Below are 24,129 nucleotides of genomic sequence, written 5' to 3' on the forward strand. Positions count from 1 at the left end.
AGTTTTTGTTCTACAAGACGCACCAGACCATAAGACGCACCTAGTTTTTGGAGGAGGAAAACAAGAAAAAAAAATATTATGAAACCCAGAAGCCAGGACAGCAAGCGGGATCGCAGCTCCACGATCCCGCTTGCTGTCCTGGCTTCTGGGGTAGCCGCGTGCAGCCTCTCCCGGGCAGTGGCATGAATTCTCCCCCTGCCTGGGAGAGTCTGCGTGCGGCTAAGGCTCCCCCAAGAGCGATGCTCCCTTTAAAGAGCTGCGTGGAGCATTGGGGGCTTTTCCCCAAGGAGGGAGGAGGGCTGCTCTTTAAAGGGAGCGCTGAGCAGAGCCTCCTGCTTGCATTCGCTCCATAAGATGCCCACACATTTCCCCTTACTTTTTAGGAGGGGAAAAGTGCGTCTTACAGAGCGAAAAATACAGGAGGTCCATTGCTTTCAATGTGTCTGCTCAAAGTATGACTACTATTGGGCCTCATCCAATATAGCGTACTTAGCATTGGAACTGGAAATCAGGGTGAGTCTAGATTTTGTGCCCCTTCTTGAGCTATCTTTCGTGTATTATTTTCTAATGTATGAAGTGCTCTAAAATATTCACCGTCAATATAGCCTGGGCATATCCACCCTTCAGATGTCAGCCAAACATTATTAGACTTCTCCCAAAGCTACAATTCTAGGAATTACAGAAAGTTATCTGATACCTTAAATGATTGGGATTTGATTAAGTTCAGTAAACAAAACTAACCCTCCCCAACCTATTTTACATTTATTCTGGGTTTTCCCCCCAATAGCCCACCCCCACCCCAAAAAAACTTGCTATAAGGTTTTAAGATAAAAATCAAGCCAGGCAGACTTTATTGCTTATAAGCAAAGGCCACCATTCTTGATGCAGTTTAAATGTTACGTTTAAACAAATGCAAAGTTTTACTCGACTAGTAAGTATTTTAAAATACAGCAACTCAACTTTCAGTAGCATATGTCTTACATTGTTAAAATAAGAGAGGGGGGAAATGCTGAATTTTAATATATTAAACTTAGCTTTCCCCAGAAAATATGCATTTATATTGTGTAGTAAATTATACCATGCTTGCAGATTTCCATGTGGAAAGAAAAGGTTAAAACTTGCATATTTGACTGGTATTCACTCTGTTACTAGTTTTATATGAAACAATGCATTTTTATAAATCATGTTTTTCCTTAGAAAAATACAGCAGCAGATGTTAGTGGTTTAATATATGCTATCACTACAAAACTGGATTTGAAAGAACAATTCAAAAAAGCCCTTTTTTTTTCTTTAATAAGAAACAACTCTTTTCCTTAATAAGAAACTGATCAGAGGTGATGCTACAGACAATTCTGCTTGCCGAAGAGATTGGGGCAGACATTTATATCAGAATGAAATGTTTGTAGCCATGGCAATGCTTAAGGGAAGCATGCCTGACAAAGATGAATATATAATCTCACAAAAGAGATGGTGGTAGTCAAAGCAGGAAAAAGTAATACTTGAGAACAGTAACACCTTGTTTGAAAGTATTGGCAGCTTCCTGGCTGCTTGCTTTGCACTTGAGTGTTAAAGGCCTTAAAACATAAAACTGTCCTAGAGCAGTGTTTCCAAAAGTGTCAGTAATGCTTCTTTCTCCTTTTAAAAAGAGAGTCCGTGACTAGAAAAGCTCCTATGAGTTCATATTGCCAGCTTGAGGGTACCGGAGCCTCCTAATGATATATTGGCATGAGTTTACTGTGGCATGTGCACACACACAATATGTTGACTATTGGGCCTCAATTGGGCTCTGGGTCATTTGTAAATGCATTGGTTTGTAATTTGATCTGATCCTGGAAAGTAATGGGAAACCTGAGTCAGCCAAGTAGTTTCTGTGCACTTGTGGGATTGAACAAACTACTTTGCTGGTGTATTGTTTAGATCATCCATTGCTGAAAATTGCCAGTAGCTGCACTTTGTCCCATAGCACACGACGGTGCATCTTTGATGAATATAATATCTTTATAGAACAATTCATCTAGATTTCTCCATGAAGAAGGAAGTCAGAAAGCCAAACCTTTATAATTTTATATTCTGTTTCTCAGGGTGACATACTATAGAATTACAACAATGCATTCTAAACAGTGCAGTTGTAATTACAATAAGAGCAAAATAACTGCAACTGCTCAAAAGCAACCATAAATTCCATTCCAGTTGTATTTTTTATTTTGTACCATGTTGATTTTGTGCACTTAGTTGATTTTGCAGAAAGCTAGGTACAGATTCATCATCATGAATCATGATAACATTAAAAGGACTTTCCTCCTTAGGAAGGAAGGAAAGATATAAATGTAATTACTAAGTAAAATGCCTAAGATAAAAAAAACTAAAATAAAAAACCAATTTACTAGTGCCTGAAAGATGCCAGTGCAGGTGCCAGGCAAACATCCCACAGGAGGATGCCCTAAAGGTAGGAGTTTGAGGCTGTTCTACCTTTTATGAGATGGACAGTTGCCAGGGAGGCTCACTTTTGCTATTGAGTCATGATTTATTGTATACCCCAATTAGTTAGGATTTGACCCGGTGCACATCTGCTGGAGAGATAACGTGCTCTGCAAGATGGCAAGTTATGGCTAGTGCTGTGGGAAGGTAGCGATAATGTAGCAGGCTTTCCTGATTCCTCCTCCACACTGATTATTACAGGCACAAGACTACATGGCCCTGCTTTGCTGCCTCTGCCCTTTGTTCTATATCTGGGCTGAATACAAAAGCGGATGCTGTTGTACATAATTACAGGTGCAGTCTCACATACGCTTGGAGAGATTGCTTTGTTTTTATCCAGGTAGGCTGTATGCCTGCCAGTCTGGCCACATTTTCTCGTTGAGAGCTGGAGAATGAGATTCAAGGTTATATATTTCTTGTTGGTAGTGTTCAAGCATCAGTGGTGGCAATACTTGTGCATTCTTATAGTCCAATATTTAATTGATATTCCTAGGGTTGTTTTTGTTTTGTGGTTGAACAGGTGTTCGGGAATATCCAGCAGTCTCAAGGTTCTGTTTCAAACATACCATTTAATATTTCATTTGAATGTTCTTTTGCATGAGTAGAATGCTGATTGCAGATTGATTAATTGATTTATTTAATATCCTGCCTTTCTCCTGAAGCAGGACTTGCTTACAAATAAAAATAGAAGACACAGATAAAATGGAAAAGCCCAAACCTAAAAGTATTAAAACAATATAAAAACAGAGCCATTAAAAATACATAGAATCATGGAATTATACAGTCGGAAGGGACTTGAAGGATCATTTAGTCCAACCCTCTGAAATGCAGGAATCCTTTGCCCCATAGTAAGGACCAAATCTTCAACCCTCAGATTGCTCTATTGACTGAGCTATCCCAACAATAAAAACATCACAGCACCATCCCTTTCTTTAGGAACAGTCAGTTCCTAAAGACTTGTTGGAATAACAAGGTTTTCACCTGCTGGCAGAAAGAGAACCTGAGGGAAGAAGTCTAGCTTCTCTAGGGAGGGAGTTCCAGAGTATGGGAGCAGCCACCAAAAAGGCCCTCTCCTGCATCCCCACTGAGTGTGCCTGCGAGGCGGGTGGGATTGAGAGAAGGGCCTCTCCCAAAGATGTCAGAGCCCAGGCAAGTTCGTGTGGGAGATAATGTCCTTTCACATAGCCTTAACTTGGTTGCAGCGTATCGGCAGCCCCTCCCAGCCACTCTTTGCTGCCATAATTGCAGTTCTCATTAGAGCTTGGAGGCAGGTTGAGGCTTGGACTTTGTGCATGAAGGAACTGGTACTCCAGTTTGAAACAAGAAAATGTTGATAGGTAGACAATGCAGGGCAGCTCAGCTCAACTGGTGGTGGTAATCAACAGAGGGAAGAGAGCTTCCCGGTAGGCTGTTGCTGCTGTCCCTCTCAATCTGAGACAATAGTGTTTATTTCATTTACAAAATGTATATACAGTGGTACCTCGGGTTAAGTACTTAATTCGTTCCGGAGGTCTGTACTTAACCTGAAACTGTTCTTAACCTGAAGCACCACTTTAGCTAATGGGGCCTGCCACGCTGCTGGAGCACAATTTCTGTTCTCATCCTGAAGCAAAGTTCTTAACCCGAGGTAATATTTCTGGGTTAGCGGAGTCTGTAACCTGAAGCGTATGTAACCCAAGGTACCACTATACTGCTTTCTTATAGCCATAAGAAAACCTCTTAAGTTTACATATAAATTATCAGTGAAAAACAGTTAGAAATTGATATTTTAAAACAGTCAAAAGATTTTAAAAGTCAACCAGTAGCTTAAAAGAGAGAAAATACAAGCAGTTGCTTCTACATACTGGATAGACTTGCCTGAACAAAAATGTTTTAAGCAAGCACCTTTGCTGTATTCTGAATTATACTTAATAATACTCCAGAAATAATGCTTTTAAAAAGCCTGACATTTTTAGGAGGGAAGAAAGAAAAAAGCACAGAAAGTTTGTCCCAAACATTGAACTTTTCTGGTCTTTTATCATGCTACTGTGTTCTTCCCGGGAGAAGCGATGTGCAGCCCCTCGTGATCGCTGTTTGTTCTTTGGCTGATACAGTGGTACCCCAGGTTACATACGCTTCAGGTTACAGACTCTGCTAACCCAGAAATAGTGCTTCAGGTTAAGAATGTTGCTTCAGGATGAGAGATTGTGCTCCTGTGGCGCGGTGGCAGCAGGAGGCCCCATTAGCTAAAGTGGTGCTTCAGGTTAAGAACAGTTTCAGGTTAAGTCCGGACCTCCAGAACAAATTAAGTACTTAACCCGAGGTACCACTGTAGTGGTAGAGTAAGCTTCTGTTGAGCTCTGTAAGTCAGTGCAAGCAACATTTGGGAGCCAAGTATTCTTGTGGGCAAAGACAGAGTATGCCAGTGCCAGTCAGCTGCTGCTGCTGCTTCTGGGTGAGGCCTGGCAGGTCTCCCCCTTGCAATGACATTTATTACTGGGAGGCAAGAGTGGATCTCCAAGTGGTTCCTTAGTTTGCTTCCCTACAGCTGTGCAGTGCCAGGAAACGTTAAATGTCCTTTTTTGTCAGTCCCCAGCTGACCAATGCTTAAATCATATTTATTGCGTTTCTGTTCAAAACATAAACCAAAACTCATAGTTTAGCCCTCATGCTGTATAATTTAATCAGTGATTAGTGTATAGAGTTTAAATGGGGTATACAAGGAAATGTTTTATCAAATTGTCATTTTGGGCTAACCTACTTTCCTACATTCTCATGGAAGCGGTTACCTTAGCTGCTTTTGTGGGGCTTTTCTTTTGTTTAATTCTGAATAGCTGTTCTATACTTGCAGATAAAATGGAGCTGCTTAGGTCTAGTCTCTTAATAATCCAATAAAACAATATTGGTCAAAGATTATATTAACACAGCTGCGCTTTTAAAGAACTTCTTTGAACTTAAAATGGTGGTTTAATTATCACAAATTGGTAATACATATTCATTCTCTATTAACAAATATGCAGCAATATGAAAAGAGATATATTGAAACCCTTTTGACGCCTTTGACTTTGTCGTAAGAGGAACTGTAATGTTTTGTGGTTCTATTCTGACACTCCTGGGTTTACTTGCTGTCATAATTGTGCAGTAAATTATGCTCCCATGAAGTGTTTGTCCTTGTTAGATGATGCTATTGTATATTTTCTCTGTATGTATCAGAGAAGAGCCCCTTTCTGTATTTTGTTGAGTTTAAGCTTAGTTCTAAGCAGCCAGAGATACATTGCAATTCAGTCACTATTTCAGACAGTCTGTGCCTTCTGTTGATCCACAGTGGGATTTTATTTTTTTAAAGTCATCTCCCTCTTGCATTGCATCCTCAGGTCTGTGGCTTGACTTTCATAACAATAGCTGACCTTTCCAATTGTAATAATGTTCTTAAGTAAAACAGTACTCAGCACCGTCTAGGAAGTAATCCCACGCTGACATGGCAGAGTGAATAAATAAAAGGCATCAGCATGTACCTTGATTGTGCACATACTAAATAGTGATATATTAGAAAGAGCACACTTTTTCTCAATTGAGTAGACAAGACTCTTCTGTTTAGAGAGATCCATGGCTGCAGCTCTCCAAGGTCCCCAACAGATACTGTTGGTTGGCCATTGTTTTGAACTGCTGCTTTGCTATGTTCTTTTTCAATGTGAGCAACCTTGCACAAAAATAGATGTTGAATCTTGTGGTGTACTTTACAGAGGGAAGGTTTTTCTATCCTGGACTAAACTATCAGACATCCTGGCCCTCCAATCAATAGCCACAGTGCGAAAATATGCCAAGAGTCAGTAACATGCTACCTTGGCTTTTGACAACCAACCCCCCAAAAAACCATGTGACCCTTCAAACAAATCCAGGAGCAGATCCCATAAAAATGCCCTAAGTTTTTTGGGGGGCAGTGGAGGAGGGTGTAGTTGTTCCCATAGTTCAGGGGTGTCCAACAGGTCAATCACGATCTGATGGGGGTGGTCCTGTGGTTGATCGTGGTCAATTGTGGCCACCCCCCCAAAAAAAACTCAACAACTTTGGTCAATTTAATGGACACCACTGCCAGTTTTTTTTATAGTGGGAGTAGATTGCAGTCTCTTGAAAGTTGGACATGCCTGCCATTCAAGGCAACTGTCCTGACTTACCTATATTGCCTAAAATTAGTATAGAAAAAAAGTATAGAATACTAAATGGGCTTTTATAGGTTAATACTCAACTTTGGTAGGGAAATCTAACTCTCAGACCTCTGTCTTTTTCTCACAGGTACGGGAAACACTGTGGCCATTATGATTAGCCATTCAAAAGGCATTGAAATCCTCCGTAGGCTGGAACAAGGCTACCAAGTGACCATGGTTATTGAAGTGGGGAAAAAACATGGATCATGGATGAATAACTACTCCATCTTCTTTGTTTCTGTGTCTTTCTTCATCGTCACAGCGGCCACTGTCGGGTACTTTATATTTTATTCTGCAAGGAGGCTTAGACTTGCAAGGGCTCAGAACAGGAGACAGGTGAGTTTCTCATATGCATTCTTCACCGGAGAGTCTGGATGTGCCAATTTACATAGCAAAATCAACACTGGCCTTCTGATGTAACACTGACATAACATATGCTAAGTGCTCCAGCATGCTATAGTTGATCTTGCTTTAGCAGCTGAGGCCCTACAGGCAATGTTCTGGATTTACGGATGCCTCAGTAATAGTCCCTCGCAGGATGGCAGAAGGATGCCTCTGAATTCCACTTGCTGGGAATCTCTGATGCACACATGTAATTGGCCTTTGGTTCAATACTGAGAACAGCATTCTAGACTAGATGGGCCTTTCATTTGACCCAACAGGGCATTTTCTGGGCTTTATTGTCCCAGTATTTTTGCTCTAACTTGCCTCTGCTTGTTAGTAGACACTGGTTCTCTCACAGCCTCATGTTTATGGCGAAATGTACACCCCTACTCCTCAAGACATGTGAAGACATTTGCTAAAGCTTACTTTTCTCAGGTGTGTAGAAAATGCTGGATTCAGGGGGTCAGTTGCTGCTGTTTATCACAACTCACTTCTGCCAGCATGCTACATAAAATCTGTGTTAAGATTAATCATGGTTCCATTAGTCTTAAATGGTGGATTCACCTCTTTATATGCAACTTAAGAAGGAGGCTTGAATCTCATTAACTAAACAAGTTAGCTCTGTTCTGTGATGTTTACACATTGAGAGTGTTGTCTTGGATTTTCAAAGTCTATGCAGGGAATTGCTAATTAGTCTAGTAGTCTCTCTAGAGCTCTTTATCACCCATGCAGAGCCCAGTAAGCAGTGTCTCCCAGTTTCCCAATCAGCTGTGCTTCTAATAAATAGATGGTTTAAATACTTGTTTGAAGTTCCTTATATGAAAAGTGAATTATTCATGTAATGTGATTCTGGGTGCTCCAAGGGGTAAAGGGTAAAGGGACCCCTGACAGTTAAGTCCAGTCATGGACGACTCTGGGGTTGCGGCGTTCATCTCGCTTTACTGGCTGAGGGATTCGGCCTACAGCTTTCAGGTTGTGTGGCCAGCGTGACTAAGCCGCTTCTGGCAAACCAGAACAGCACAAGGAAACACCGTTTGCCTTCCCGCCAGCGCGGTACCTATTTATCTACTTGCACTTTGATGTGCTTTCAAACTGCTAGGTTGGCATGAGCTGGGACTGAACAACGGGAGCTCACCCCGTCGCGGGGATTCAAACCACCGACCTTCTGATTGGCATGCCCTAGGCTCAGTGGTTTAGACCGCAGCTCCACCCGCATCCCGCTACAAGGGATAGGATATGACAACCGCGAATGCCTATTGTAGTCTTATAGCTACTTGACCATAGCAAGTAAGGACTGCAGCTGAGCATGGGAACATAGGGAAAGTTTATTTGGGAGCATCAATAAAGACTAGCAATTATTGCAATACACTTTAATTTATATGCAAAAAGTTCCAGGGAAGATAGGGGAAGGAAAATTGATTAGGACATCAATCCTAATCCAGAGGTACCCACAGGCCCCCAAAAGTTGACAAGCCCAGTCGTTTATCTTGGACAAGGGAGGTTAGCTTGATCACTGAGAGGTGATAGGGATGTGAAGTACTTAGACTCCCTCCTACTAAATTTTTGGACTCCTTTGCCTATAAAGGCACCAGTATAGGAAATGTACTAGTGGTTCCATTTGGCTTTTCTTTCTGCATCTCCACACCTCTATTCTACTGAAATCTGAATGCTTATGGTAGATTTCACTGCTACAACTGCATAACAGTTTCTTTTGTATGCCTAACATTATCATGATGAGAGGCTGAAAGGGATAAAATATTCCCACTTATTTTGTGTTTCTTTAGTATTTCCTGGCTAGTCAGCTTTGCGTATTCTGTGTTGGTAATTAAGTTCCCCTCTCAAGCATTCTATTCATGCAATATCTAATGTGGGAAATAGAAACCACAACAGGGACTAGAGTGCTTGCTTGGCAGATGAAATTTACACTGTTCAGGCTTCCTGATTTTTAGACAGAGAAGGGTATTTGCCTTGTGCTAATTTTTTTAAATGATCAGTTTGGTCTGGCTGAAAATAACCTTGTTGTAATAAGCTCCTCTCTTGAAAATCAATTACCTTCTAACTTATGTTCTTTTTTATATATATGTAGGTATCAAGCAGTCACCTACTCTTCAAGGACTGTTAATGAATGCCTGGTGTTCTTTGATGTGTTTTTGCCAGGAAATGCTCAAACAGTATCTTTTGAGTTACTGCAGGAGTTAGAGCAACTGTTCCTGGTACCACATCTTTCCAATGATAGGAGCCAAGGCCAAGTGTCCAATTTGTAGTGCCCTCCCCATCCTAAATGGGTTGGACTCCTCTTTGAGAGACAGCAGTGTGGCTGACTGCAGGCATCTAGCTACCATTCAGGTTCTTCTAGTGCATAATTACAGCCTTTCCCTTGCTTCTTACCAACCTAGCTGAAATTACGAGTTGTGATGATAAATGAGTCGTATTTGTGCAAAAATGTATTCATTGTGGCTCATCAGTATTTATAGCCTCCTAAAAGGATGTGAATCTTTAGGGCTCATTATGACAATTAATCTCTAAGTAAATGAGAAACAATTTCCATTCTGCCACATGTCACTGAAAGACTCTTCTTGTATCATGGAAGGACCTCATCTTGTATATTCAGTTAATGTTAGTGGCAAATTTAAGCAGTGAACCCATAGGTGATTTGTTGCCTTTGTGTTTGCTTGTTGGCTTTCGGTTTTAGGAGAGGTGCTAGAAACCAAGAAGCAACTTGCGGGGAAGACTGCATCAGCATTCATATAGGAATTTATTTTGCAAATATCCTGAACACCTCAGTGCCTGCATGTTTTGGAAACCTGTTGCCAGCAGATGCTCTTTCAAATATTGCTTACTATTTCCTTGAAGTTTTTTGAGCATCAGATTAATGAGGCTTGAGAACAACTTCCTTGTTCTTTTAGCATCTTTTCCTGTGCTATGGATTGTGTTCGATCAGAGCAGATCTGGGAGTGGTTTGTGTCAGCTTTGATAAAAGACTGGTGAGTGTGGCTGTAAGGCTGTAGCATTCCTGGCAATTAAGCAGAGCTTTGATTGGAGCTGGCCTACTGAAACAAAAATTGAGGACAATATGAGTTACTTGATTAGCTTGCCTGTGCTCATCTGCCAGTCTCTGTTGGCTGAGGAGGAGAATGCCACCTATCCAGTTTCATTTCTGACATTGTGGCAACGGTGACCCAGCCTATTCCGCTGAGTGTAATCTGCTTTAACTGTTTTAAATTTTTACATTGTTGTAAACACCCTAGTACTGTACCTGCTGGTGAAGGGTGGGGCGATAAATTTAGTAACAATTTCCTTATCAGCTAAATGGAAGAGAGTCACAATATTCCAGTTGATTGGTGGTTAGGATGCATTCGTGCATTTCAAACCAGACTCCATGATACTTGAGTATTCCTGTCATTAAGAGACTAGAAAAGCCTGCAGCTTTCCAGATTAGCTCAAATACACACGTTTTCCCTTTCCAATTAGAAATTGCTTCAAACAAGCTAAGGGCGGTGGGTGACTTTGTTTAACTGATATACAGGCTTAGTTCAACACACAGTAGAGGCTTGCAAGAGTGTGATTGCAAGCTAATGACTGGAACAAAAAGATCATGTTTGCATCTGTTTTGTGTATAGCCAACATGAGGTCAATGCAAGGAATATTAGAGATTCTGAAACAAGTGGGGGGGTCAGTCTCTGTAGGACTTTTTAATACTTTAACGATAAGTACTTTCTGAAAACATTGGAATTGTGTTTGAGAACTTTGATGTCCTTTAGTCTTTAGTGGCAAGCAAGCGTTGCCTCCTAAATAAACTCCAGTGTTCTTTAGGAATGCTAAATAAACACTTCAGTTAAACTTCCATGCATATCTTGGCTCATAATTATCTTCCGGTTGCCACTGTTAGGCAAGAGTTACCCATCTGCCTATGGAAACACCTCATTCAACGTTAATGAATTGTGTAGCAGTTGGTGTTTATAGATTTTTATGGGAGAGCAAGTTTCGTGTTGACCTAGTGCTTGTCTGTTACAGAGACGGCTGAAAGCAGATGCCAAAAAAGCCATTGGACAGCTTCAGTTACGTACACTGAAGCAGGGAGACAAGGTAATGTAACTGAGAGAAAGTGGTTCATGGTGCTCTGGGTGGGGTTGTGCTTCTACTGATGGAACAATTTGGCGGGTTCTCAGGCCTGTCACCTTCTTTGAGTGCTCGGCTGTTGGCAGTGGCCTGTAGACCCTTTTACCAACTCTGTACAGCTATGCTGCTTTTGGCCTCTCCTAGTGAAGACAGACTAACTTACCTCCGTTAACCACACTTTAGTTTATTCCAGAACAGACAGCTTCAATGCTTTCCATATAAGGAAGGCAACCTTTAAAAACAGCCCAACCTTCAGCTACTCCAAAATATAGCAGCCAGACTTGTGTCTCTCTCCCCGCCCCACCAAGATTTATATTAAAGTTTTCACAATACAATAAAATAGTACAGTCATACCTCGGTTTACAGACGCTTCGGGCTGTGCGATTTTGGGTTGCGCCAGTAATGATAGTAGTAGTAGTAGTAGTAATAATAATAATAATATAAAAAATTATATGTATATAGCCCTCTATCAAAATTATACCTTAATCTTCAGTCCACATACAAAGAAGTGAGTTGTGTCTGGCACTATCAATTGGATTATATAGTTCCAGTCCCATATTAAGTTTGAAGGTTTCCTGTTTCTAAGCTCAAAGTGCTTGTCTTGGCCTTTAAAGCCCCTAAATTGTCTTATTAGGGCCTGGCTATCTTAAGGACCCTCTGCTCCCATGCAGACTTGCTAGGCAAGGTGTAGGGAACCTTTGGTCCCTCTAAATGTTACTGCACTACAATTCCTCCCGTCAGCCCCAGCAAGCATTGTTAATGGCTAGAGATAATGGGAGCTATATTCAGCAACATCTGGAGAGCCAAAGGTTCCCCACGTACCAGATCTTAAGATCAACTTTGAGTTTCTTTCTCCCTGTCCCATCATATTAGGATGTCTGTTGGGAGAACATGAAAGACAAAAACTTTCAGTGGTGATGCCACAGTGATCTTCAACCTAGGATAGCCAGATGTTGCTGGGCTAAAACTAATCATCACTCACCCATTGGCTAAACTGACTGGGGATGTTGGGAGTTGTAGTTCAACATCTGGAGACTCAAGCTTGAACATGCTCTAGAACAGTGTTTCCCAACCTTGGGTCTCCAGCTGCTGTTGGACTACAATTCCCATCATCCCTGACCATTGGTCTTGCTAGCAAGGGATGATGGGAGTTGTAGTCCAAAAACAGCTGGAGACCCAAGGTTGGGAAACACTGCTCTAGAATATCCTGCTGAAAATCCATGCACATTCTCTGACCTACCTTCACAGTAATTTGGAAACTTCAGCAAGTAGCTAGGGTTTAATATTCTCCTGTTGCCACGTTTGCATTTTAGGTTGCTGCTTTTTAGTTATGGTAACATTTTAAATCTCTTGGGGGTTTTTTAAAAATAATTTTTGTTCTACTTTTCTTATTCTGTGAAGCTCCTCTGAGTGCCCCATAGGTATAAAACTGCTTACTTAGAACTCCCCTTGGTCTTAAAATATTTTGTTAATCCTAATGACATCCCTAATATAATCATGCGAAAATTGCTTCTTTTATAATACAGAAAGATTAATATTATACTAGGTCAGTTTGTGACCCCTCTTTACCCGCAGCAAAGAGATGTTTTTGTAGCCATGAATTTCCCAAATAGGTATAAAAGGATAAGAGCCTGCTAAAACTGCTTTGCACATTTTTTAACACCGTTGAATAGTCCTTACTTAAAGGTTGGGTGGAAATGATAGACAACATTTATAGTTTGTTTGAAGGAGGAACACTGAAAGGCCATGCTTCAGTTTTAGAACCAACTCTGGCTTTTTGCAGTATTTTTATACTAGACTGAATTCTACAAGACTGCAAAAGTAAAATACCGTATTTTTCGCACCATAGGGCGCAGCGGACCATAGGGCGCACCCAGTTTTTTTGGGGGGAAATAAAGGGGGGGAAATTATTTTCCCCCCCAGGCGCGGGGCTGGGACGGGGGAAGCTCGAGCTTCCCCCGACCCCAGCCCCCAAACAGGCAAGTCTCCGCAAGACGGGGGAGTGCTCCCGCTGCTTGCTGAGAGGTCCGTGAAGCCTGGACGCGCTGAGCTCAGCGCGCGCAGGCTTCAGCAGGCAGGCAACTCTCCGCAAGCAGCGGGAGCCCAGCGTTGTCCCCCGAGTTTGTGGGGCTGGCGACGGGGAGGAGCAGGCTTCTCCCCCCGCCAGCCTTCTAGCCAAGTCGGGGGACAGCGGGAAGGGCGCGCTACGCCTCTGCCACTGTCTCCCGAGTTTGCGGAGCTGGCAACGAGGAGGAGCAGGCTTCCCCCCCCCCCCGCCAGCCTTCTAGCCAAGTCGGGGGACAGCGGGATGGCGGCGTTCCACCTCCCCGCTGTCCCCCGAGCTTGTGGGGCTGGTGGTGGGGCTCTCCTGAAGCCTGGAGAGCAAGAGGGGTTGGTGCGCACCGACCCCTCTCCCTCTCCAGGCTTCAGCGAAAGCCTGCATTCGCACCATAGGATGCACACACATTTCCCCTTCATTTTTGGAGGGGGAAAAGTGCGTCCTATGGTGCGAAAAATACGGTAGCTTTGATGGAATAGATGGAATTACATATATTTTGGTCTTCCATTTTGCAAAAGCACGTCTTGTAGATACAGTGGTATTTTGGGTTACATATGCTTCAGGTTACAGACTCCGCTAACACTGAAATAGTGCTTCAGGTTAAGAACGTTGCTTCAGGATGAGAAATCGTGCTCCTGTGGCGCGGCGGCAGCAGGAGGCCCCATTAGCTCTGGAGATAAAAAACAAAAATGTATTCTTAAAACTCACCACAACTGTAGAATAGTATTTTGGAATACTGCAAGTCTAGTGTTCCACTCCCTGTTCTGTGACTACCACACTTGCTAAATGCTATCATGCTTGTTTAAAACAAAGGTCTCTAACAAGGATATATATATATTTTATTATTTCTTTAGGAAACCGGTCCTGATGCTGATACCTGTGCTGTGTGCATTGAAGTGTACAAGCCAAATGATGTTGTGCGAATTTTAACGTGCAAGTAGGTTAATTCCCCACCCCTCAGTTACATTCTCATGCTAAAACATTCTGACCATTTTGTCATGTCTGTCTTCGTCCCTCTTTATATACACTGAAGTTGTAAAGGCTTTTATTTATTTTATTCCGCTCTTCAGATGAGCAGGGTTAGTGTTAACTTTCCAAAGCTGTAGATCAGTGGGTGCTGCCAACATGTTGTTCTCTAGATGTTGTGGACTACAACTCTTACGCTTCAGTGAAGATAGTTGGAACCCACAACATCTGGAAAGCATCGCATGCGCCTCCCGTGCTCTCCGTCATGTTCTTCTGCCAGGAGAGCCAGGAAGTAAATGCAAAAAGGTAGGATTGTGAGGGCTTTTTATTTCATATTTCTACAGCTCTCAAGTTGGGTTTGCACAGGAGTCCAGTTATTTGCTGGCATCTTTGGGTGATTCCCAAAGAGGGATTCTTATAGGTGTGATGTTTATGGCAGTTCAGGAACTTCCTTTATTGAATCTCCTGTTGAAACCTAGCTTCTAAAACACAATGATGAAAATTTCCAGCCCAAATAATCTTTCAGGCAAGCCAGATAGCTTTGCTGCCAGAAGCATTTATACTACCTAACAGTTTGTCCGTAGCTCAAGGCATACCTTCATTTTATGAGTAGCACAGGGTTGCTGACTCAGGGATGCAATTGTGGAAAAAGTAGTAAAAGTTCACCTGAACCCCTGTTAATCTTCTTTTTCCCATTTGCTGCTGGCAGTTTGTGAGTAGGGAAGGAAAAGCAGGATGGTGGTGGTGATGACTTCATAACTTTAGACATCAGATGAAAACATTTCCCTTTACCCAGGCCTTTGGCTGTTAAACAATCTATGGTCTTTTAAAAGTGGGACTGTTAAAGTTTTTTCTATGATTTTTAAAAATTATTATGCTATGTAAATTATTACCTGGGATCTTCAGATAAAGGGTGGCATATAAACTGAATAAACAACAAACACAACAACTTTTACTGCACTTTACAGATGGAACCTGATTTAGCTAACTTGACAATTTACCTGCTAGCTTTGCTCTAGCTACTTTCAGACTTGGTTTACAGCTGCCTGATTTACTATCATGCTTTAATTCCAAGACCTTGAATGTTTTCAAAGGATTAAGGCTTTAAGCTTTTAAAAGGAACCAAGGATTATATGAGCAGTTGGCTTTGAGCAATGATGTTGCATCTCTGGTGTATCGCAGCAACAATTTGATGCAGCGATAGGGCACAGGGCCTTGGTTGAGTCTCCTTCTTTGGAGGTCTTTAAGCAGAGGCTTGACAACCATATGTCAGGAGTGCTCTGATGGTGTTTCCTGCTTGGCAGGGGGTTGGACTCGATGGCCCTTGTGGTCTCTTCCAACTCTATGATTCTATGAGTATGTTTAAAAGAACTGGCAGATGTGACATTGATGGGGGTGAGAATTAAGGCAGCAGATTGGTGGTTATACCAAAACAATAATCAAAAAACCTTGAGTGCACTCAAGAATGGTAAACATTTTAGGTGCAAAATCATAAAAGAAAACTTGCTTCAATTGTTTGGTAATTTTTAATTAAGTAAAATTTTCACTAACAAAATTACCATATGTAGAAAAGAGAGCTTTTAAATAGCAACAGATACTATTTGTTTCTTAGAATTTGTAAACCTGCCCCTGTAGCTACTGGCCAACTCAGTAACTTCCAAACTCTGTTGAGCACACTAGCCTGCCACAAGAGTGTTGTAGCATTCTCTTCCTTCCAGTAGGCCAAGGTAATTCCACTATGTGTCTGCATTGGATGCCACTCAATCATTCTGTCACTCCCTGTGCAGTGATGTGGCAGTATTGCCCACCATGAGAAGGAGGCATGCCTAGAAAATGAGTAATGCAGACACAGAAGGACTGAACTTGTTCTTTCTCTTGCACATTCCACAAGTAAAAGTTTTTGGGTGTTAGTGTGCCTCTGCTATCAAAAGTTCAGGAGTACCATGTTACTCACTGAGACGAACCATGTCAGCAAAACCATACCCTGTGGCAAAGTGTATGACTTGTTGCACATGTCTTGAATGACTTCTGCACTCCCCTTAATCAGGTGCATGCACATAAACGAAATCTGAAAGATACAATGTTTTTAACAGATTAGCAGTTCATGCGTATTATTTGTAAAAATAGTAGCTATACAATTAAGGCTGCATTACACTTTTTCAGTGCTTAGAAAATGACCATGGCTTCACATCTTAACAACATGTGGATAGCTCGGTGGAAGCCTCTGACGGGTGGAGAAATTGTTCAGATGCTCTGATGCAAGTCAGCCCGTTTGCATATTACTGAAGTCCATTTTCTCCTGGCATTCTGCATGTGCTATTTTAGTCCTGCTCTGAAAGTGGGGACTAAAGACAGATTAACCACCTTAAATGGCAGACAGCTTAATATCAAAACTGAAATGGAAACCTGCAAACTCATGAACACTCCCGTGCGTGCACACAGGGCTAATTTTCAAAAGCAAAACCATTTTCTTCAGGCGCATGGAATGCCATAAAGAGGAACCAGAGAAGAGGAGCCTGCAGTGGCATTCTGTAGCTCTGTGGTATCAACTGAGAGTCTACAAGGGTGGGAAGCTGAATAGGGAAGCAGAATGTAGAAGTAGTCCTCTGTAGTTCCCTAGTAGTGGGCTGCCCTACATCTTTGTCTCTGCTGTCTCTGGGTGAGGAGTGGCTCTCCCAAGTGCTGCTGAACTACAGCTCCCATCAGCCCTAGCAAGCATGGTGCGTGGCCAGGGAGAATGGGAGTTGAAGTTCAGCATCATTTGGAGGATCAGAGGTCCCTTATACTTGTTCTAGGTCTTGTCATACAGACATGCAGACACTCAAAACACCCTCCTGTGAGCACACCCTCCATGTGAGCACACAGAGCCCTTTCCCTACTCGGAGCCAAAGTTTCCCATCAAGGTTCTGTATCAACAAGTTTGCATCCTAGCTATGCGTGTTTCCCCACTTCCCCAAAATTCCACAAAGCTTGTGCAGTTTCTTTTCTCCCAGTAAGATGCTGCTGTACCACTAAAAGGCAAACGTTTCATGGTTTAGTGTTTGTGTGGCTTAGGGTATTTACAGTGGTGCCCCGCAAGACGAACACCTCGCAAGACGGAAAACCCGCTAGACGAAGAAAATCGCGGAACAGATTCTTTTCGTCTTGCGAGGCACCACTGTACCTGAGGTTCTGGGCCACTCCGGAACAATGTCATTCGCTTCAAACTTCTTCTTTTTCAGCAAGCACTGTTTTACTGTAACATGCTGAGTCACATTACAAATATTTGTTTTCCTTTCCAGTCATCTCTTCCACAAGATCTGCATTGATCCTTGGCTGCTGGAGCACAGGACATGCCCCATGTGTAAATGTGACATACTCAAGGCACTGGGAATTGAGGTACCTCTGCAGTTCCTGCTTAAGAATCATGTGGCTTGCTGCTGCTTCTAGAAAGGAGGCGGCAACTTAACTGAACATTTGGCTGCTGTAGTAAGTTTGTGAAGGCATTTGGGCCCAATGAAAGGTGCAATGAGACAAATTCCTCCACCACCAATTTACTAAACAAAATATGCATATTTCATATGGATCTCCTCATTGTGTTCCAGGCTGGCTTGTCAGCGCTGAGCAACTTTGCGTTATTTCTTTATATACTGCCCAAAACAGTTTCTAAGTCATTTACAGCCATAAAATCTATATATAATTAATACATTTGCAGCTACATTGTGGGGCATTAAAACATCCCAACTTTTGCAAAGCGCTTAACAGCAGCGATACATGAAAAGGGTGGGAGGATAGCTGGCAGTTAGAAATAGTGGCATCTTTACAGTAGAGGCTCCCTGACATTAAATCTGTTTGATGCAGGTGGATGAAGAGGCGAGAGCGGAGTCTCTCCCAGCCACTGTCTCCAACGAACCCTCTAACATGCCTTCGCACACCGATGAGGAGAATCCTAGTGAGACAGGATCATCTGGATACGCTTCTGTCCAGGGGAATGACGAGCCGGTTCAAGAGGAAGTGGCCCCTTCAGAAAGTAAGTATTTTAATGGCTGTGCAGTAGCACTTCTGAGTCTTACGTTTTTATGGTAACATTAAACAACAGTACAAAGTACAATGCAATGCAAAGCAATTGTGCACTTCATATCACTAGTAATTGCATACTTCACTGTTCCAATCATAAAGGACATGATTTATTTATTTATTTTTAAATTATCTGCACTGGAGTGTGAACCCTAAGCTTTTGCAGGCATGCGTTAAAAATGATGAAGAAATACTAGTGTTTGCTGCCACCTTCTGGAGGTTCACATCCAGTAAACTCCAGTGTATTCTCTTCAGTCCTCCAACATGAGCCTTGGAGCTCTTCCCTTTTTTAGCAGATTGTGCCCACTTAAAATACCTCCCACTGCCACCGCACCACCAGCGCATGATTTCTGTTCTCATCCTGAAGCAAAGTTCTTAACCTGAGGTACTACTTCCGGGTTAGCAGAGTGTGTAACTCGAAGCGTTTGTAACGCGAGGTACCACTGTACATAAAAACAGTCAGGTGTCAAGTTTCTTCTATTGTTAGTTAACTTTGTCATACTCATGGACTCAATGGACACAGATGCTACATGTGAAATATCTCATAGGGTTTCCAAGCTAGTGCCAAGCGTATTGCTCTGCTTTCCTTTGGACCACATTAGCAAGGCCAGGACGGGGGTATTGTTGGCTGGGCAGCCCAGGACCTCCAGACATACTGCCCAGACTTATACCCCGGAGAGATCACTTTGGTGCTGAAGTTTGACTTCACCCCCAGCGGCACATTGCATTGTCTCTAGAGGCCAACAATTCTAATATTAGCTTCAATTTAGTTTTGTATTGCTTTAAAGCTTCACATATCTAAGTATTCTTTTTTTAAAAAAACCAAAAACTTGTACTCAATACAGTGGTACCTCAGGTTAAGTACTTAATTCGTTCTGGAGGTCCATTCTTAACCTGAAACTGTTCTTAACCTGAAGCACCACTTTAGCTAATGGGGCCTCCTGCTGCCGCCGCGCTGCCAGAGCACAATTTTTGTTCTCATCCTGAAGCAAAGTTCTTAACCTGAAGCACTATTTCTGGGTTAGCGGAGTCTGTAACCTGAAGCGTATGTAACCCAAGGTACCACTGTATATCCATTGTTAATTGGCTTGCCTCAGGCCCCTCTGGTGAAATTTCAATAGTGCTTGCAGCTCCTTCTCTGTGACACATGCTCTACTAGCGGGCTTGTAACTTGTAGGGTGGAAAAGTGACATGTTGCCAAAACAGAGCCCAAATTGAAAGCTTCAGAAAAGAGCCAGTTTAGTATAACTTCTTAGAACCGACTTTCCAAAGGCATAGAAATGTCACAAAAATATAAACTTGATCAGTTGTGATTGGGTGGGATTTTTTTTTTTCTAAACTTGTTTCCCCCCTTTCTTTGTAAAAGGTGATAATCTGCATCTTGTTAACAACGCAACTGAACCTCCACCTGTAGATGTCCTTGCTCACCTGGACAATCCAGGTTTTGAGGCTGACGAAGGAGAAGTACGTGAAGAGAAAGCCTAAGCAGCTCTTGCAGCACCTGCTATCTACTTGACATAACCAGCATCAAACAATGACAGAACCGATAAGACTGTTGTAGCAGCAATTTTGCTTTGATATTGAGAAAAATTTTAAGGTTGCAATTTAAATTGAGTGACCTGACCATTTACTTATTTTCTTGTGGGATTAGTTTTAGTACTCTCGAGTACAGATTTGTGGGGAGGTTTTTTTTTTAGTGCAAACAAGGAAGACAGAATCTTAACACAAAGCCATTTGAGCTCAGCTACTTTTGATACAGCAGAATTTCATTTGCTTCATTTTGGTTTTGAATTAACTTGTTTTAAGTCTCATAGTTAGCTTTCTTATGAACGTATGTTTTTAGTTAACTAGTAGGGCGTGTTCTTTTCATTTTAATGAGCCTAGGTTAAGTATTTTTTATATATAAAACCACAAGAGTGGCCTTATAGTCAGTGCAGCATCTCTTGATTTATTAAATTACTGAGACCAGTCAGATGTACCTATAAAATATATCAGGAATTTTCTGCACCTACTCTATGGGATTTGAGGGTTAAAATTTGCAAAAATGCTTGAGCTGTCCTTGACTAAAAAGTTAAGATGCCTTTAATCTGCACGTTATACAGGAAAAAAATTAGCTACATACAGTCGTACACTTCACCAAAGGTTACTGTGGACTACAATTAACTGGTGCAAACACATGGGCGTAGCCCAGAAATCTGTCCACTTTGGATATTGCTGCTTTTGGCCTTTATGAAGGCTGAAGATTTCTAACTCAGAGGGAATTTTTGTTGCCATTGTCCTGAAGGAACAGTTAAATGAATGTTCCCAAATGGTGTTGGTTGGGTGAGAACATGGCTAAGATGGCAATTACTGAATGGGTGAACTTTTTGTTATTATTTTTTTCTGATTTGTGAGACAGCAATTTGGATATGAAGCTAAGTGGGGGGGGGGGTACTCAGGGTGCCTTAGGATGGAGCGTGGAACTTCACCCACTCATCCACTAAAGTGAATAATGCACTTTATTGTTTATTTTGCATCTCCTGTGGTTCTGTTTCTAATGGCTAGCACTAGCAGAAGTGGCCTTTTTTGTGTGTTTTTTTCTCGTTTGTGTTTTTTTAAACGTTTTGATTTTTAACAGGAGAAAACAGTACATTTCCCCTCATTTTTGCATCATGTTGAATAAAGTTGTAAATATTTGATTTCTGTTAAAAACAAGAACACCGCGTTGGATACAAAATGTAAATAACGCTGTTCTAATACCCATTTAGGATGTTCCCTTATTTTTGATAAATAAAAGCAGTTGTGTTATAAGCAGATTTGTCTCAGAGTCTTTCATTGAATGACATCAGCACCACCATCATCATCATCATCATGGGGAACCTCAGAAGGTTAAGAGTGTTAAATAACCTCCATCTTGTTAACTTAATGTGTAATAATCTCAAGTATATAAGACTTGTGTGCCTTCAGCAATGGAGAGAGACTAACTGGCACAGCTGCAACAGGGATATAACAGATAACAAGATGCTACTGTTATGAGGACTATATTAAGGGTGAATATATATTTTATGATATTGGATGGGAGACGGCTCAGTTGGTAACCACTTGTACTTGATCCTGATGGGACCAGCTGTTATGGACCCGAGTTGTTGCATCCAGGAGATAGCCTGTTTTGGACAGGGTTGCATTCCCTTGGAAGGAGCAGCTTGGCAGCTTGAGATACTCCTAGATTCAACACCCACTGCTGGCCTGGGTAGGCTTTGTGGCCAGCAGTGCCTTTTTCCAGTTCTGGTCCACCACCTCTGGCCCCTTTGGGACAGAAATGTCTGTACCCCATGCTAAAATGCAAGAGTTATTCAGGAAAATCCACCTGGGAGATGCAGCCCCTTATGTAGTAGCCCCTGAAAATCAGTCCAAAGACAGATGTAAATAGATTACTTCATATGATGGACATTAACTTGTTTTGCTGGAGATTATATCCCTGTGTTATGCATCTTTAGGATGGTGTAGGCTGTAAATCTAACAAATTACTAATTTTGGTGCTTGAATTGGAATTGCTCTTTTTGTAAATCATGTTGCTGCAAACTGATTAACTTTCTCTGTAATTACTGGGCCTTGAAACACTGTATAGTGTCAAGAACAAAGTTTAGCTAACATAACGGTTCACGTGGGGAAATCCACAGCACCATCCAGGCCTAATGGTCCATTAGTTTAAAAGGTTGGAGAAATCTAACTCTGCTAGTAAAGAGAGTTGCTAAATGGTTGCTTGGGGGTGGGGTGGGGGAGATGCAGCTTGTTGCAAAATTGCTAGCTTCACTTGCAAAAGGAGGGCATGTCTGGCTTGCTGTTGCCATAAGATCACTGATACTGCTTTCGCTTTAAAAAAAAACAACAACCACTGGGCTCCTCCTATTGCACTTAGGATGCCACAAGCATGGATGAAAGAGGAAGTAGCTGGTATGTTTCAAAAGAAGGATTAGTGAAATGGGACTTCCCAGTAGATTGTGAAAGCAGGTATTAAATTACCTTCCAAATAAACCATGCCAAGGTTTAGAGACCTGCTCAGCAGCACCTTGATGCAAAAACTTGTTTTGAGGCATTGGTGGTTTCTTATTTTGGTGGGTGTGGTGGTGCTGTTTTAATGGTCAGATATATCCCAGGACTTTTACTTTGCATGTTAAGTTTTCACTGTTCTTATTTTAAAAGACTCTCTTCCTTTGGGGTGTGAGGGGAGGAAAATGTATGTTCTTCTTAGTTGCCTAGGTAAGCTGTTCTGCCTTCCAGTGTTTCTGCCAGTGACCCTAAAAGTATTCAGACAACTCACAAGCTCTTAGGTTTCATTTTTTAAAGTACAGAATTTTGCACTGCATCAATATTTAATATGATTAAGCGTGTACAGTGGTACCTCGGTTCTCAAACATAATCCGTTCTGGAAGACAGTTCAATTTCCGAAACGTTTGACAACCAAGACGCAAAGGGCTGGCTGCAAGTTCAATTGGAAAAACTGAAAAACACTCAACAGAAGCCGTTCGACTTCCGAGGCGCGTTCAAAAACGGAAGCAATTCTGGGTTTTCGGTGTTCGAAAACTGAAACGTTTGGCTTCTGAGATACTCGAAAACCAAGGTACCATTATATATGTCAGCATATATATTATGCAGGTTTCAATTCTACCTGTATCTAGGTTCTGGCTTTTCTGCACTAGTTCTCCCTTACAACTATGGGCAATTAGCTATTCTAAAAACAAAACCTCTCCCCTTAGCCTTGCAGGAACACTTAGCTGCTTTTCTAATACCCTTCTTCCATAAGGCTCAGGATAAATTGGAATAAACCCTGTCCTAGAAAGATTTCCTCTGAGGTGGGTTAAGTTGAGAGAGAGTGTGACATGGCCAAGGCCTGAAGCTAAACCCCACTGAGCCTTTGGGTGGTTGAACAAGGTTTTGAACTACTCTGTCCACACTTTCCCAATGTGCTATGGCCTTTTCTTCCCCCAAAGGAAATAAGGTGCCCAAGTTGTTTTCTGGCAGGATGCCTCTGCCTTAAAATATCTAAGCAAGAAGCTTCAGGACACAAGAGAGGCCTATGGAATTTGTTGCCACCCATGGCTGATGCCTCCTTAGATGATGTTTAAAAGGGATTATTTACTTACTAATACATTCGTATCCCACTTTTACGGCAAGGAGTTGTACATGGTTCTCTCCATCCTCATCTAGGTAGGTTAAGCTGTGGAACAGCGACTGGCCTCAACATCATGCAGTGAGCATTTTGTCTGAGTCAGGACTTGAACTCTGGTCTCCTAGGCCTAATCCAGAGTTCTAGCCTAGGGGTGGGGGAACATCACATCTGGGAGCCAAATATGGCGATATACTGGGGTAGGATAGCTGGAAAGAACAATTCACACCTGGCAACCATTGTGCCCTTTTGGTTTCAGATAGTGCATGGGTAGAGGGTTCTAAAAAGCTGAGACACAAATTTTCACTGCCCTCTAGCGGCTATGGTGGCTCATTTACCAGAAATGTACAGTGGTACCTCTGGTTACGTACTTAATTCATTCCAAATGTCCGTTCTTAACCTGAAACTGTTCTTAACCTGAAGCACCACTTTAGCTAATGGGGCCTACCACTGCTGCCGCACCGCCGGAGCACGATTTCTGTTCTCATCCTGAAGCAAAGTTCTTAACCCGAGGTACTATTTCTGGGTTAGCGGAGTCTGTAACCTGAAGTGTATGTGACCCGAGGCACCACTGTATTTAGTGTGTATACTTGATTTGGACCAAACTAAGCCCCCCCCCCCCCCCATGTATATTTTGCTCTAGTAGGCTTAGTTTGGTCAGAATTGAGTATATACTTCCAGAATTAACATTAAATACATTAATTCTGGTAAATGAGCCACCATAGCCACTAGAGGGC

The 24,129-nt window shown here is 42.1% G+C and overlaps 1 protein-coding gene across 1 annotated transcript in view; it reads left to right on the forward strand.

The window, feature by feature from the left end:
- Nucleotides 1-21,039, forward strand: part of RNF128 (ring finger protein 128) — a 38,155-nt gene extending 17,116 nt beyond the window's left edge. The window contains exons 2-7 of the mRNA XM_083723014.1: nucleotides 6,751-6,998; nucleotides 11,061-11,132; nucleotides 14,079-14,161; nucleotides 17,472-17,568; nucleotides 18,031-18,199; nucleotides 19,613-21,039. Coding sequence (XP_083579140.1) covers nucleotides 6,751-6,998; nucleotides 11,061-11,132; nucleotides 14,079-14,161; nucleotides 17,472-17,568; nucleotides 18,031-18,199; nucleotides 19,613-19,731 — 788 coding nt within the window. The 3' untranslated portion in view covers nucleotides 19,732-21,039. The remainder of the gene's footprint in view (nucleotides 1-6,750; nucleotides 6,999-11,060; nucleotides 11,133-14,078; nucleotides 14,162-17,471; nucleotides 17,569-18,030; nucleotides 18,200-19,612) is intronic.
- The last annotated feature ends 3,090 nt before the right edge of the window (nucleotides 21,040-24,129 follow it).

The sequence above is a fragment of the Podarcis gaigeae genome (assembly GCF_964106915.1).
Source record: "Podarcis gaigeae genome assembly, chromosome: Z".
In the NCBI taxonomy this organism is placed as follows: Eukaryota; Metazoa; Chordata; class Lepidosauria; order Squamata; family Lacertidae; genus Podarcis; species Podarcis gaigeae.